General features: G+C 35.0%; 1 protein-coding gene across 3 annotated transcripts in view; it reads right to left on the reverse strand.

Moving 5' to 3' along the window:
- Positions 1 to 484: 484 nt before the first annotated feature.
- The window catches only part of LOC111875498 (tyrosine-protein kinase CSK), a 106,733-nt gene continuing 90,609 nt past the window's right edge, over positions 485 to 16,608 (reverse strand). For all 3 annotated transcript variants that reach the window (XM_023871796.2, XM_033755838.1, XM_023871797.2), the window contains 4 exons: positions 14,817 to 15,012; positions 14,335 to 14,421; positions 12,932 to 13,024; positions 485 to 10,618 (listed from right to left, as the gene is read on the reverse strand). In XM_023871796.2, coding sequence (XP_023727564.1) covers positions 10,535 to 10,618; positions 12,932 to 13,024; positions 14,335 to 14,421; positions 14,817 to 15,012 — 460 coding nt within the window. In that variant the 3' untranslated portion in view covers positions 485 to 10,534. The remainder of the gene's footprint in view (positions 10,619 to 12,931; positions 13,025 to 14,334; positions 14,422 to 14,816; positions 15,013 to 16,608) is intronic.

Consider the following 16,608-nt stretch of genomic DNA (forward strand, 5'->3'; position numbering starts at 1 on the left):
TCTCTAAGCAAATTTGATTGCAAGATATCTAAAGACTGACATAAATAAATGAAACAGTTGTGGAAATACTTCATTTTTACATTACAAACCTCCAGTTATGGTCACCTACCAAAAATATGAAAAAAAGAAGAGACCAATGAACAAAAGATTTAATTTTTTATGATATTCAGTGTGCGTCAACTATTATTTTTAGTGTACAAACGAAGACAGGACGCCAGTTAGAAAAATTCGTGGCTGTTTCACAAGTCCATGAGTCAGAAAAGGATCAGTACCACAACTCTGTATCATACATACAACTTTCCATTAGTCTGGTACAGAGCTACAACATTCAGATTTCAGTGTCTAAAAAGTATATAATGAAAACAGATCATCTCACCTTTATAGAAAAACTGTACATGTCCAGGACAGGTTTGTTAAATCCACATCTCTTCTGCAAATTTGGTAACAAATGGATTTTTTTTTTGTTTACATTGATACATGTAAATGAAAAAATCAATCAACACACCTTTATTATATAAGATTAGTTGGAAGTACATCAATAATGTGACTGGGAGACACCAAGGCATTACCAATAAAAACATAAAAGTTTTCAAAAGCAACCTGGCAGTTTTAGTGTAGAGGAGAAATAATTCTGCGTCAGTAGCATATGTCAAAATGAACTGTCGTAGAAGTGTCATCTTTGGACATCATCTACAGTCTGAATAAGACAGCTGTAAGGACATTTCAGAGGTTGGCAGTCTGTCCTCATCTCAAAAAAAAAAAAAGGTTTCTGCTGTGATACCTGTTAAAATTTGCTCTTTCCCTAGGCCTCCTATCAAAGACAAGAGTGACAAGAACCAGCTTTATCTAGAATAGGTAGCCCTACTTTTATCTCAAAACAAAGAGCCAGCCTCTGATAGTAAAAGGACCCCCTTTATGGTCCCAGACAGCACATAACTTCCCTTTTACCTCAAAACAAATACAGAGACAGCCTCTGATAATGCGGGGACCAACTTCATTTAACAGTCCTACCTAAATACAGAAAGAAACACAGATTCATCCGAAATGCTGTACATCTTTACCCAAATACTGAACAAAGAAATATTCCAATGATGGTGCTAAACCAATGTCACAAACTTCTAAAACAAGAAATGAATTATAAACTGTTTTACTTCACCAAGTCAATCATATCGGAAGCTAAGCACAACTCTTAGTTCTTTTGTCAGTTGTACATCTAAACAGAGGCAAGTCACACAGATTTTAAGTACACACCCAGTATAAATTGCAATATGAAAAATTAAAATAAAAATGAATTGTGTCTCAAGTCTGTAAATAGGTACAGCATTACAGTCTCCAAAATGACACACACTACAGCATATGGATTAAATGATCATAAAATGACATACACTCATTCATCTCCATAAGAAATTTTTAAAAGATGGTATATATTACAACAACAAACATTCAACTATCAACAAAAAACACTACAAACCATACTCTTTGACAAGAGAACATATTGTTCCAAGACACAGTTTGGCAGAGGACAGATCTGAAGATAAAATACCCTTAAAAACATTTAAACAAAAATAAAGCCAATGAAAATAAATTACAACATATATTAAAATTTACTTGATGTACCAAATAAAATTCAAAATCTGTTCACTACCATAATTACATATATAATAATGTTATTACCTCCCATTACAGGGGTCTGGTCTTCTAAGTCTAATTTTAACACAATACTAACTTGCCATATAACTGCACCAAACTGTCTGATGCCTCCAATGCACACAAGACTTAAACAGTTATTTCACAATTTAATTTCGTTGTACTGTACTATTAAGAAAGTAATTCATGCTACTGTTACTGGACCAAGTGTTTGAAAATAATTTCTACTGACACTGTATGCTATAATTATCTTATTTATATGTGGACGAATTCATTGAAGATATTTTGATTTCTGGTCCCAATCAAAATAATCAGGAAGGAATCTTGGGATCAGAATCCTAGAGATACAATTCTTTTACTGACAGTCATACAAAGTGAACATGCAGTGAACAGATCCCTACATGGGAACACAGCTCCAAAGGTAATTTATTCATGAGAATAGATCAACAATTGCTTTTTATTATTTATAGTAAAGAATATTACAAATTAGGAAATTGAAATTAATTTAAACTGTGAAATCTTATAGCTGTAAAATAACTGTTTAGTATACTTTAACTAAAATATGGATCAACATAGCATCCAATTCAATGGACTGTCATTACTGTGTTGAAAGTGTGCAAAGCACAAAATATATTTATATATATATACACATTAAATATTTACAAGTACAATATACACCAACAGACAGATGCACTTCACTTTCATTAATGAACATTACACATAATACACAGTTGATCTCTTTCATTAGTTTTGAACTTTGAGCAATCCGACATTTCCAAGTTATCATTTACAATACTTTCTCACCACCCAGAGGTAACTGAAGATTCCTCCTCAAAACTGCACAGCAATATATACTGAAGGTCACAACAGCTGGGACGTAGTCAAACCCAAGGCACAAGGATTATGGTAGTGTAGCAAACACTTAGGAATACATTCCACACAATATGAAATATTAAAACCGAATTTCATCAAAAAACTCATCAAGTTTTAAAGGAAATTATTCATTTTAGTCATGAATGACATTCTGACAGATTACAGAATTCCTGCACATAGAATACTAACATTAATGACTAATCATGCTATGCCAGGAAATGCAATTAAGCAATAAAATAGTGCTGCCAATACTGGAACTACAGGAGCTTGCAATTCACATGTCTCCTCACTGACAGCACAATCCTCAACCTTCACATTCATTTTTACAGTTAGCAACTTATTAGTTCTGTGCAATTTCAATTAAAGTTATATAGCTAATTCACTATGATACATTCAACCAACATTAGTAATATTTTTATATTTCTCAGTTAGGTCCAGATATATTTGTTTGATGATGATTCATATTTATCCATATCAAGTATTCTGGGAAAATATGGTGATATTGATGATTGGAGGGGGAAAGCACATCAAGAAACCTTTCAGAAGCAGCAAAAGAAATCTGAACTACTCCCATGTAAAACAACTTCACACTACTCCTTGTATTTCAAACTAATATTCAATTATAGTCATATGGTTACTGGCTTCTCAACACAGAGCTTTGGGTTCAGTCCCACATAACTTAGTGTGATATTCATGGTGGACAAAGTGGCACTGGAGTAGATTTCTCTCAGAGTTTCTTAGTTCCCTTTCTAATCTTCACTCCATCATAGCTCCATGCTCATATCACAGTCCCCTGATGTATGCAGTAGCCTTGACGAAGCAGCATATTATCACATTCTCAAAGTTCGGGGCTTCATTTCTGGCCTTGCACTTTGCTGGATACAAATTACTGTGGTCTTGTTTCAGTTTTAGTTACCAAGGAACAACAAACAAAACAAAACTTTTTATTTCTTATCAGTACCAATTAACTGGAATGAGTTTTTGGATTCTGAGAGCATTAAGAATTGGTAATTAGATATACATGAAACTCTGCACACAAACTTCATTGATCCATCTTGTTTCCTGGCTGTTTCACTTTTAGTCAGTGAACAAGCACATGTAAATAAGATGACCATCAAAGAACATTCTGCTGTCACAAAACAGTACGACACTTCTCACTATATGTGATGACAAAAAAACTTTTCACCAGTCACACAAGCAAAAATTGTATCATGTATCAAAACTTTACCAACAATGTTACATTTCAAGAACATTTTTAATTGTACTGCTTTTGTGTACACATCAGTCATTATCCACAGCATCAAGGATTAACCCCAATGTCCTTTTGTTCCCCATTAAAATCTCCTATGATCAATCCACCTTTCTACACGTCTTCCTTCTTCCTTGCAGACCATAATTCAGAACTCTTTCCAATACAACTTCTTACCTTCTTTTCCAATATTGTTTTCATGCCATTTATTTCTGTATTCTAAAAGTCCACTTTTAATTGTTTTCTACTGCCTTCATCCTGGTTTGATCTCAAGAATGCTGCTCCTCCTGATCTCAGAAATCTTATTTCAGTAGGTTCAGTCATTTCTCTGTTACTGTCTATGACTACTGACATGTATAAAAGAACACAAAAAGAGTCTTACGATTTTTAGACAGTTTAGATTATCCTTAACAGTTTTATTTTTTAAGACTCCTTTTACTATGCCACTTACTCCCTTCACCTGTATCTGTCTATTCTTTTTATTCTTGTTCTTATATTAGATATTTCATATTTGGTACTCGAAGTAATTCAATTCACAGATCCATACCATTGCTTCTTTTCTGCTGTTGAAATTTCAAGATTGCAATCTCCTGTTATTTGATAGAATATTTCTTTCTCTACAATGCATTCTGATTTTGTTACAGTTGTTTGCCTCACCTGCATACAATAAGCAGTACAACTTTACACTATTATTAACACCTACTTCAGTTATCTGTTGCCATTCTTTAATGGCATAAAATTAATCTGTGAAAAGGGGCACTCCTCTCTCAACTCACCATTAATTTTGGCACTTGATCTGCTTGTGAGAAACTCTTACCCCTTAGAACCAGCTAAACCATCAGGCGCCTTTATATACCTATGAACGGCAGGCAGACGTGGACAGATAAAACATGAACAACCCTACTATCAAACTGTGTGAACTTGCCATGTCAGAGTAAGCAATGATTTAACCCTCTGCCATGTAATTTCAGTTCACAGTATCCTTATGCTATTGTGCCAGTTAATTTAACTTTCGACATCCAGAAGTAGGAGACTTCAAATCTTCTGGAATTAGATGGCTCGCTTCATGATTCCAACTCACTGGTACCAGTGTATCACCCACGAATAGGAAATTTTAAATCCCCTGCACTATGGTTGGCAGTTACATTTAACTTGGGGGTTATGGTATTAGTGTTGAAAGAATATAATGCTTGGCTACCTGGACTGGACTGTATGCATATACTGTTGTACAAATGCAGCACTTGACTACTAAGATTACACCCTTACAATATTATAGTTCATCACAATAAACATAGCAGGGGGCATTCAACTTCATGACACTTTGGTACATGGCATGAACATTAAATGCACACAAATTAGAGAGCAAAAATGCCACTTCCTATGTCTGGAAGAGAAATGATTATCATAGTACAGTATTATATCATTCTCAGAAAAATGTGAAATAAAACACTACCTACAGTTCTGTATTGGATCCAAACCTATAACTAGACTACAGTGTCACACCATAAAAATCTAAATCTGAACTGAAAACAAATTAGTTTTTCCCTGTCAGTGTAGCATTGCACAGACTTCTGCAAGCAGTTTTCACCTACTGAACAGCATCTTATATGAATTATTTTAAAAAACAACTGTCTATTATTATTTTCCTATACTGCCCCTGCTAAGAATCATTATACTAGTCATGTGACAGACACAATCAGGAATGAATACAATGCAAATATAAATACAATCACACAATTCAAATATGTTTCCTGATACTGTGACAGAATTAGCTGAAGAAACTAACAACCACATAAGGAACACATTATTTGCAGACTTACATCATGAAATAGATGGAAAAGTAGGAAGACTGAGAATGAAATAAATTCTTATTAAAAATATTATTATTTTCAAATATGTTCATGTTGAATTTATATCTAGTGCGTCTTAAATTCAAACAATATAAGCGTTTAGTTAATATACATTCAAGAATTAAAAAGAATAAACAAATATTATTTTATACTCTATACTTACAAAAGTGGTCATTAATTTTGTTTTGTTAACATGATCTCAAAACAGCCAAATTACAGCATATTTCACAAGCGGTATGTGCAATTCATAATTCATACAAAATCAGATAGAAAATAAAATTTATAAAAGAGGGAAGGAATTGAGTGCAAGTACATGACATACAGAAAGAAGTAACATCAAAATGGGGGGAGAGGCAAAATGAGAGTACAACTGTTCAGCCATAGAACACAAACATTTAACATCACTAACACCAAAGCCCACCACTGAAACCCTGCAAACCAGCTTCATTCAGTTTACATCCTCATAACCCATTTCTCTGTGATCCAACTTGATTTAACCTTTCAACTTGCTTTGGTCTTCCAAGTGGCTGCTTGCCAAGAACTTCCTCCAACAAGGTTCTATATACACTTCTGTATCAGATGTAAATGTCCAATCTAACCTGCTTTTCTGTGTGTATTTTCCCCTCAGAGCAAAAGACCACACTCTGGAACTATGTAAACAACTGCCAAATTATCATCCTTCATACCTTACATAGTTCTTATTTCAAATTAATGATACTGGCAAATGCTGAAAATTACATATTTTCTTTCCCAGTTGTTATACTAAATAAAAAAAAAATTAACAGAATAATAATTACATTGTGAAACCGTGATGCCAGAAGTACCAAAGAACGTGCATGAAAGCAAACTATGAACATGTCTTATTCTGTAACAGCTTTTGCAGAATATTACTTTTATTCCTTCAGCGCATAAAATTTTTCCTGAGCAAGTTCAAAGCATATGCTGTTGAAATTTATAATCACTGAAAACAATACGTTTCAAAGTCAAAAAAGATCTCTTACTCTGATGAAAGAAGAGTATAAATATAAACACAAGAAAATTGTTTGAAGTTAGTATAAAATTAATATTTTCCTCAAACTTGAAGTGGGGAAATAACATAACTGAAAAACTGTACAAAAAACAATGTCTGTTACACCAATAATAATTTTAAATTATGTAAAATGAACAAAACTACCTACTTCTCATGAAAGTTGGGGTTCCCACAGCACTGACTGTAAAGAGCACTGTATTCTGGGATGTGACACTGTATTCTGGCAAAAATTTACCAGAGCTCTCGAGGAACATTCTGCCTCCAACTTTAAAGCCAAAGAGAATACAAATAAATAAATAACTGAATTCACAACTGCCCAAAAAAATAATACAAACTAATAATAATCTTATAAACAGAATTCTACAGTACTCATCCAAAAACGAAAAAAATACAAAACAAGCAGGAAGAACGGTAAGACAAGCATGGGAACAGTGGTATAGATAAAGTTAAAGTAGGAGCTCTAGGTAAGCCAATATGAGCATGGAGAAGAATGAAGACTTGGGGCCTTTACATGAATTTTTCCCCTTCCCAAGAAAGAGATGGAAGAAGACCTCTAACATGGATGTCTTTCCAGTTGAAAAGGTTATAACCTTTAGCTTAAAACTGGAGATAAACTGATTAAGGTGATCTCTATAGCTGAATGTCAATCTCCTTTTAGAGATATTTTCAGACTGCTTTCAATTGAAGGATGAATACTGTTAGTATGAATAAGATTTTAAGTTTTTATTGCAGCAAGGATTCTTACTATGGTCCTTTGGGTTATGACACCTTGACACTGACATTCACCTACATGAACAAATAATGTCATGGTTATAAGAAAAACTGAATCTCATTTCATTAAATGTGGTTCACTATCTTGTCTGTACCTAACATCAAATGTACACTGGAGTGGTTATTTATTTCTTATGCTGTCATTCATCTGAAATACTAGAAGAGAAAAATACTTCTTACCATTATCACAAGAAGATAAAGAAAGGAAAAATAACATTCTAAAAACAGCAGCAACTATTCTCAAACAATAAGTGCTGGGGTTTTGCTCTAAGCCAACATCATATAATAGTACTGTCCTTGAGAAGTTAACAATAATACAGTTGTGTTCAAAATAATCCCACCTTTTATGGTACCAAAGGTTCATTACCATATTCACAACAGTTTTTATATTATCTTCCTCACATCTATATCTAGGTCTCCCGCGTTCTTGCAACAATATCACTGATCTGAAGACTAGAAACCACAGCCCCTCACCGGCTGGAAACATCCAAATATAAAATAACACTAAGCTTACTGGAATGACACAACAAAAAGGCAACAGGAAGGAGAATAATTCAAATTTTTCCACACAAAATCTAAAATCCAAATCTTGACATAAGTATGATTAAAAACTTTTGTATGAAATTTTCCCCAGATAGTTGTGCAGTTCTCTTGAAAGAAGACCAGATTTCACAAGCAGGCTGCCACTGGACTTGAAAGCTCCAATAACATTTTGGATGAGCACAATTACACATTTTAGACCAAACATGTACACAAGAATGATATAAAGCAAGGTTTGCTTTATGTTCTTTTCAAACTGTGTAGGATCTGAGTTTCTCACAGCAACAGTTATGAAGAGTTCTACCTACTGGGACATAAGCACCATGTAGTTTGGAGAAAGTCAACTGATGTTTTAGTGGAACATGCAAGAAAGCAAGAAACAGACATTACACTCTGCATGGCTTTCACAGTGTTAAATCCCAGAAGACAGAACTCTTCTTTTCAAACTGTTTTGAATTCTGATAATTTTTTCATTAATCAAGAAGCTGAATTAATTGTCATACAAAATATATTTTGCAGGTGATATATGTGTTAAAAGATTCTTCATGCAGTAAACCTGATGCAGAAAGTCTCTTTAAAAATGATGATGATGATGATGATGTTTACCTTAGGGAAAATTTCTTGTTATCAAACATTTTTAACTTATTAATACACTTTTGAGAACAAAGACAATAATGTAACACACCTGTATCTGTATTTACATACTACAGTACATAGTCCATCAAGCAGTTAACATGAACACATATGAAGTAATGTTTGTGCCATCTGAAATTTTTCTATAGTGGAAAGCCCATTTAATGTGCTTCAATTTCAAGTTTTCCCTTATTTAACATTAGATTTCCTCCACTCAGTGCTCAAATTCATGTGTCCCCAAAGAAATCTTAAACAGGGGCTTCACTATAATTAAACAATGCCAAGGGGCACATACTGGAACATTCGGCAGGCCTAGTAGCCATTCCGAGGGTGACTCAATTCCATTTATCCACTGCTTATTTCACAAACAAGGAATTTAAGATGGCAGGAATGCCTGAATACAAAAATTTAACAATTTCTGCCAAGAACTCTTCAAATAAACGACTAATCAAAACTGGAGACACATCAGACAATGCCATCACAGTAACATAATTCACCAACATAGACTGCAACAACATCCTTTATGGAAATTGGACACACTTTGAAATTACCATATGATTCAGCAGCAATAGCTACATAAGCTTCCATTAACTTCTTTGAACATACACATCCATTTCCAGCAAAGAAGAAGCAATTACATTCCTCATTAAAGTGATTGTCAGTACCTTTCTTTAATCTGGTATGATATGTACTACTCCCAACCAAACAGAGCGTGCATCCTGCTAAGTCAATTCCTGACTTCCAGACAGTGGCAGCCTCCTTCAGCTAAGTGCTACTGTCAATTCCAATTAGAATACAGAATCGCTCCAAAATGTAAATGGAAGCAGTTTATATAAATCACATGTGGTGCTGAAAAATATTCAAGTGCATATGCTCTCAATATCATTTAAATACTTCGAGGCTGATGCAAAGAAGTACTTCACAGTAAAATTCTGTCCTGTATAGGAAAAGTTTTAAGCAATTTCATCATGTTTTCTCACGATTTTGAAATGTAAGTCTCTTGTGCAAGACATCCCAGTGAACACTGTGGTGAATAATCTAATATAGCCTTTATTTTGTCCACAGTTATGGATGCCTATTGTGCTTCAAACTAGGACTCCAAGAAGTTTACTGCAAAACTTCCCTAATATTTCCTAGCAAACTGCACTTCACACACAATTTACATAAAAAATATTAATCATCAAAACAATTAGCCATATTCACTCACAACCAGTATTCAACATGCAGCCTTATCCAGTCACGATGATAATTACTATTTAATATACTGTTTGATGCTACTGCATCCTTATTCATCAGGAAGTAAAACCAAAACTGAATATATATTCATTTAACCATGACATTCAAATGCGTGAGTCATTCCAACACTATATTAAGATGAACTACTAACACACAGCCAGTAGTCAGGAAATGACAGAAGGAAGGAACTTAGCAGGAAGACACATTGTAATTACTCTAAACTGCCTAAGAGCTTTTTGTATCTTGGTTTACAATATTAAAACTTCAGGGACTATTCACAACTACATTCTTCTTTAGGTATATATTTACTTAGTCACATAACATAACATAACATTCATCTCATGCTTTCTTTAACATAAGCCTTCTTACATTGTACAATCACTCATTCTTACAAGCACACATATATACATAAACACACTAGATATACAGAGCTGACTGGGAACAGCAGCAATATCAGTCTATTGGATTATATCTCATATTGAAATGCGAGAGATACCTCCTTTAGCAACACGTCATTGCAACTGCAGTACGAGCAGTGCACTGCTTTAAATTGCTAAACTGCAACATGGAGTTTGGTTCCTTACAAGTCACCTCAATGCCACTTTGTCTCAAGTTCACAGATGGCTTCAGATATTGTTGAATTAACGACTTATGCCACTTACAAACACACCCATTTCTTTTACAGAATAACTGCAGTTCATTTGCTCAGACTGTCTTAGATTTCAGCTGTCCCAACTCTTCTTTTACACCTCGAAAGGTCGGTCTCTTGTCAGGTTGCAAATCCCACGCCTGTAAAGTATAAAAATGTTATTCGTGATGTTTCAAGTTCATAAGCAGTTCTTCAGATTCATAAAAACTTTTATTTCCATTGAAATAAAACATACCTTATCCAACAAAAATAAATTTCTTGGCTGAAAAATCAGGACAGGACATAAAGCAGAGGGCTAACAATCTCTCCCTATAAAATATTAGCATTACCAAGTGTCACACACATCCTCAGCCTTCAATGGAATCTTTGGTAAGTCTAGAAGGGGGCAGCTGTGAACATGGTGATTAACCTTTGTCATCCTCAAAGGGCATATAATTTCTTGACCAGATAACTCGAAATGGCAACATCATCAGTTTGCTGAATTATATATCTCATACTGATGTGACCTTGCTCTATGGAGTTGGGATAGTTACTTCTCCATAATTTTTGAGAGCAGAGGTGATAATGCACAGCACTTGTATCTTTTAGACAGTGCTCTGACTTATGCAGTAACCTGAGAGATGTGTACAGTCTTTCTATAGATAGGTTATTTATATGATATTTTATATAGCACTCCTAATGGGTTGATTAATGTGGCTATTCCTGGTTGTTTCATCACATTACACAGTTGCAATTAGGATCATGCAACATTACAGTTTAAATTCTCACTTACTAGTGACTGTCACAAAGCCACCTAGAATTCATTTTTTAAATGTTCAACTGTGAAATAGTTAATTTAAATGGAGAATTTGGTGTGGCAACAGAATTAATATCCAATCTAAATTAACCTGAAACTGTACTGTTCAATGACCTGAAATATGCAAATAACACTTGATTCACTGCACTGAATAAAATTTACATTTTCCTATGTTCTGAATGTATAGCTGAGCAAAGACACAATGTCAAAGTCAAAATATATTTGTGTAGACAGCATATCCTTACACCACAGAATATTCTTTTATAGCCTTGTCAGGTGATTCACAAGATTAAAAAACACAACATTTATCAATCACCCTGGATGGCGTTAATAATCTTTTATATCATTACTAATGTGATGGACCAGGATGAACCAAGTAAAAAATTAATCCAGAACCAATGATTAGCTACTTGCAAGAACACTGCCTTCATTCTCATGAGCAAACAATCCAGTGGGAGATAACACTCAAATCTCATTGAGTGCTGTACCCTTCTCAAGTAGGGAGTCCGCCATACACATCCGATATATGTAAGAGATTAACCTGTCCAGCTAACTTGTCTTCACATAACTCTCAGGGTGACTGAGACTCCCCATATATTGAATTTTGGTGTGAAATTTGTTTTCCTTAGCACAAGAAATGTGTTTCCTGACAATAAGAACACAGGAAATGTAATTCATATCAACAACTCACACATGGCTTCCATTCTCCGCCTTTCCACTTACATGGAAGCAAAAATCTGTTATATATTTAAGACTGCACTGTGGCATCAGCCACTAACAACACACCCACAACACAAGCTGAGGTTCTCATGACAGTGATTATGAAATATAACACAGTGTAGTCAGTACATCACTGTCTGCATCTCAAGAGGAACATGCTGCCTCCATCTTCAGGCATAAGGGACCACTCTCCTCTCTGTAGGTGGTGGCAGAAGATTCCTCCCTATTACTGCTAATAATCAAACTTGACGGCATCACATCCTAGAAGACTGTAACCTCCATGACATCAAGTGGTTTACACAGTGACAAACACAGCGCTTGTAACATGCATTCATTGTCTACCATACTTTGAACGCAGTGACTTCAATAATATGAATCACTATCAAAAAAATTTCAATTAATTCTTATGGCACACCTTAATTAAAGCCCTGACATACTAGTGCACCAAAGACAAACCTCAGAGAATCACTGTACTACACACTGGAAAGGAACAAAACAATATTACCATTTAGAAAATAATCTGAAATTAAATGACACTGAAAACAGTCCACCCCTTTCCACTTAGAAATGCCAATGCCAAGAAAATGTGGTTCATAGGTAATATAGAAATATATGACATATTTTTATTTCTATAAACTATATAACCTGCACTCAGTTCTGTCTGTAATGACAGAAATCACTTCAAATACCTGGGTTATAAAAATAACAGTACAAACATTACATTGATTATATGTAGAATGGGCCATAATCAACCATGAGCTGCAGGCTGATTGATTACTCCCGGTGTTTGCTGTATAAAGTAACAGTGCATTACTAATGAGTCATGCTACTCTGCATATAAGAATTTAATTTTCCAAATATTACCATATTCTGTTTAATCTTCACTAATTTATAATTTTGCAATAAGCCCGACTTTAAATCATAGAATTATACCAACCTGTCTCATTATTTCATATACTTCTGGAGGACATCCTTCTGGAGCTTCCATCTTGTAGCCTTTCTCCACGTGCTTCACCACATCTGCAAGAGGCTGAAAGCAGAAAACATATTAATTCGGTATCTCCATCTCCAATAAGCTGCTTGTCTAAAACCTCATCAACACCATATTTATCTGACTATTTAAAAAGTAGGATGTCATCATATATTTGTGAAGGAAGAAAATGTATAAAAACACAACGCAACAATTTTTAAGAAAATAAATACAAGCACATCACCAAACTCGCACATCTACAGAGCACAACTTTGATCCATAAAAATATTTCAAAAGCAGTAATCATTAGATTTTTGCTACCATTCTTGCCATACCTGTAAGCAACTAATTTAGTTCTTTTGGAGCTATGCCTGTGCACCTGTGAAGTAAATTCTGTAATGAAGTAAAATTTATATGTCTAATGTCTTTGCTGCCACTCAACCAAAGGGAAATATGTAAACATGTGCCTGCAAAGTAGGAGCATCAGTAGTTCTTTACTTTGCCTCATCTGGAGGCACACAAAACTTTCTTTTCTGACCTAGTAGTCAGCTGCATTCAGATTAAGTATTTTAGATTTTAACAAGAAGTGATTCATTACAGAACTATGGGACTGCCATGCATGTTACCGGCTGTTACAATTTATACATGTAAAGGTACTAGAATTGTGTAACATTTTAGCCTCTGATTTGTTAAACTGCTCATAACAGCTGGGAAACTACTACTTAAATAACAAATTTAATGAAGGAGTATATTTTGTTGTAATAAAATTATTTACCATATTCACAGGATTCTGGATGGAAAATTAAATATATTTTGCAAAATGTAAAATCTCATTATACTTGTTCCCTTAACATTTTGTTTATTCAAGAAAACAAGAAACTGGTATTTCTGAAAACACCTTCCTCCTCTCTGATCACAGAATACTGCCTTAATACTGTATACCAGGGAAGGATAACAGTATACATTTTGTAAAATACTATTTTTTTCACTTCATTACTTAAGAGATATCACGTTCATAACTACCCACCATAGTACATCATCAATCTTTTAGGAATCCTTCTGCTGATGAAAAGCAATCACAACCTCAGAAATATATTTAATTAAAACAAACTCAAGAAACCTCTATAAACACTTATGACAGCTCAGAAACCTTTCTACTGTATACATTTTGTGTTATAAATGACAAGGATATGAGAGCCTCTAAAGCAGTGAAACATTTTCTGAATCTAATATTAACACAGTATGATTCTCAACGTTAAGCTTATGTAACACTACCTCTTTAATAAAAATTGGGTAATTGTTCTGATTTCCCATAACATGGATGGACATACATTCCCTGTTGCAAAGAGAGGAGTAAATTGTGTACTTACTATTCTTGGATAAGGCACTCTTCCAAAGGAATAGATTTCCCAAAGCAAAATTCCAAAACTCCACATGTCAGACTTGTTTGAAAATTTCTGGAAAATGAAGTAAAAATAACTAGTGTGCCTAGCACCACGTAAACCAACTAATGCAAAGGTAATGCTAAATTGTAAGATCTTTCTAAAGGGTTGTGAATTAGTATCATGAATAGTAATTATAAAAAATGGACTAGAAAGTTCAGATTTCCATCTTTCATTGCATTCCAAACATTTAAGAAATATGTTAAGAATTCATCATGCAATGGGCACCCAAACCAAGCAGTATTACCAACACAGTCTGTGTGACAGTGCCATATGATGCTTGCATCTGCTGCACTGGGTACATAAGAGAACCAGCACTTACAGATAGATAAGGTACATCAGCCAGAGAAATATTCAATATGACCTCTCAAAATCACTATGTGTATAAAGAGAACACGGTAAGTACATACGCTCTGTTTCAGTGCTTCAGGTGCTGTCCACTTGATGGGCAGTTTTCCTCCTTCTAGTGTAAAATTTTCTTCCCTTGCCAAACCAAAATCTGACACTTTGGCTACACCTTCTTCTGATATTAGAACATTTCGGGCTGCAAGATCTCGATGAACAACCTTCCGAGATTCCAAGTACTCCATACCAGAACATGTATCACTGTACAGATGAATACACAAATGCTTAACTGTTGAAAGTAGATGACTTTAATTACAGTACTTCTTACTTAAAATTCTGGGAAAAGCTATGATAATAGCTTCGAGTGTTAGCTCCAGCTAATTTACCCCCATCTTCAGGAAACTTAAAAAAAAAGAAAAAAGTAAAGGTATCCTTGTAACAGGCCATAGAGGTCCATAGGGTTGTGTGAGATGTTGAGGTTGTCAGCCCTATGCGCCAGCCGCCCTTTACCCCCAAGAATATTCCTGGTACTCATTTCTGTTACAGGCTGAGTAGACCCCAGGGTCATAGTGTGGCTGAAAGAATTAAGTCAACTGAAAAAAATCCAATGACCTCATCGGGACCTGAACCCATGATTTTCTGGCTTGTAGCATAGTGCCTCAACCAACTACGCTATTGTGTACCCCCATCTCCAAGAAAGTATACAATGAAAAGGAGGCGCCGTGCGGCAAAATACTCATCTGAATGCCGTAACAAAGAAAATCCCTTCCCCTTCTGTGAATCAAACCCTGTTATTCAACCTGTACACATACACTACTGACTGAGCATTTCTGGCTTATGTAATGTTACATTATTCATGAACTCAAGACAGGCTTCATCTTCTGAAGATGACAATGTCCATAGAAGGATGATATGACTGACTGAATACCAAGCAGATACCATACTGCTACAATAAATTAAAGAGAACAATTATTTAAACCACTGTAAAAGTATCTCTCAATAACCTTTAAGAAATGGGCCATTTAAATTCCGGTAATGGCAGCAGGCCGGAGTTAATTTAAATGCCCGCCATTGTAGAGTATTAAACATTGTAAGCATGTTACTGAAAATGCTGTAATTTCTACAATTTTTGTGATAAACAAACGAAATAAACGCTGCTTTTATCTAGAAAGAATATAGAATCAGATATTGTAATTTACAGATTTTAAAATCTGTAAAAACTGTTACACTGATTCCAAAAAGGAATTTTTTCCCACTTTCGAGCATCTGTCCACAAATATGCATACAGTTTCTACACAAAACGTTTTTGCAGTATAAATCCATGCTGCTGACATTCTGTCTTACTATGTCTTATCTGGCAAAAGGGGTGAAAGTTTATGTTTGTATTGCACATTCTCCAGACGCAATTTCAACTATCCACCATGGCCTCATTTCGCATGGAAGAAGTCAAAATTGAGAGGCAGCTGGTAAATGACACCAATTCAGACTGCGGTACAGACAACTCTGAGAGTGGCGAGGAAACAACGGGCTCAGAACCCGAAGTCGACGAAGACCCATCATATTTGTCGGCAACCTGGGGACCACCAGACCAGCATGGCAGGAGGGGTGTGAATAATTATTCCGGTGGAGCTGTGGGGTTAAATATCAATGAAGCTCCACACGTAATTAAGGATTCCACCCCTTTCTGTGTTTTCATGCTCTACTTTGCAGGGATTATCTGTCTGCTGGTGGAAGAGATGAACAGGTACTACCACCAGTACCTAGACAGATTTCAAGACGGATCTTCTCCGCGGCCTGACGTGACCAATTCCGAGATGTTTCTGTTTCTAGGAATAATTATTCAAATGGGACATGACA

The sequence above is a fragment of the Cryptotermes secundus genome, unplaced genomic scaffold, assembly GCF_002891405.2.
Source record: "Cryptotermes secundus unplaced genomic scaffold, Csec_1.0 scaffold358, whole genome shotgun sequence".
Taxonomy (NCBI): domain Eukaryota; kingdom Metazoa; phylum Arthropoda; class Insecta; order Blattodea; family Kalotermitidae; genus Cryptotermes; species Cryptotermes secundus.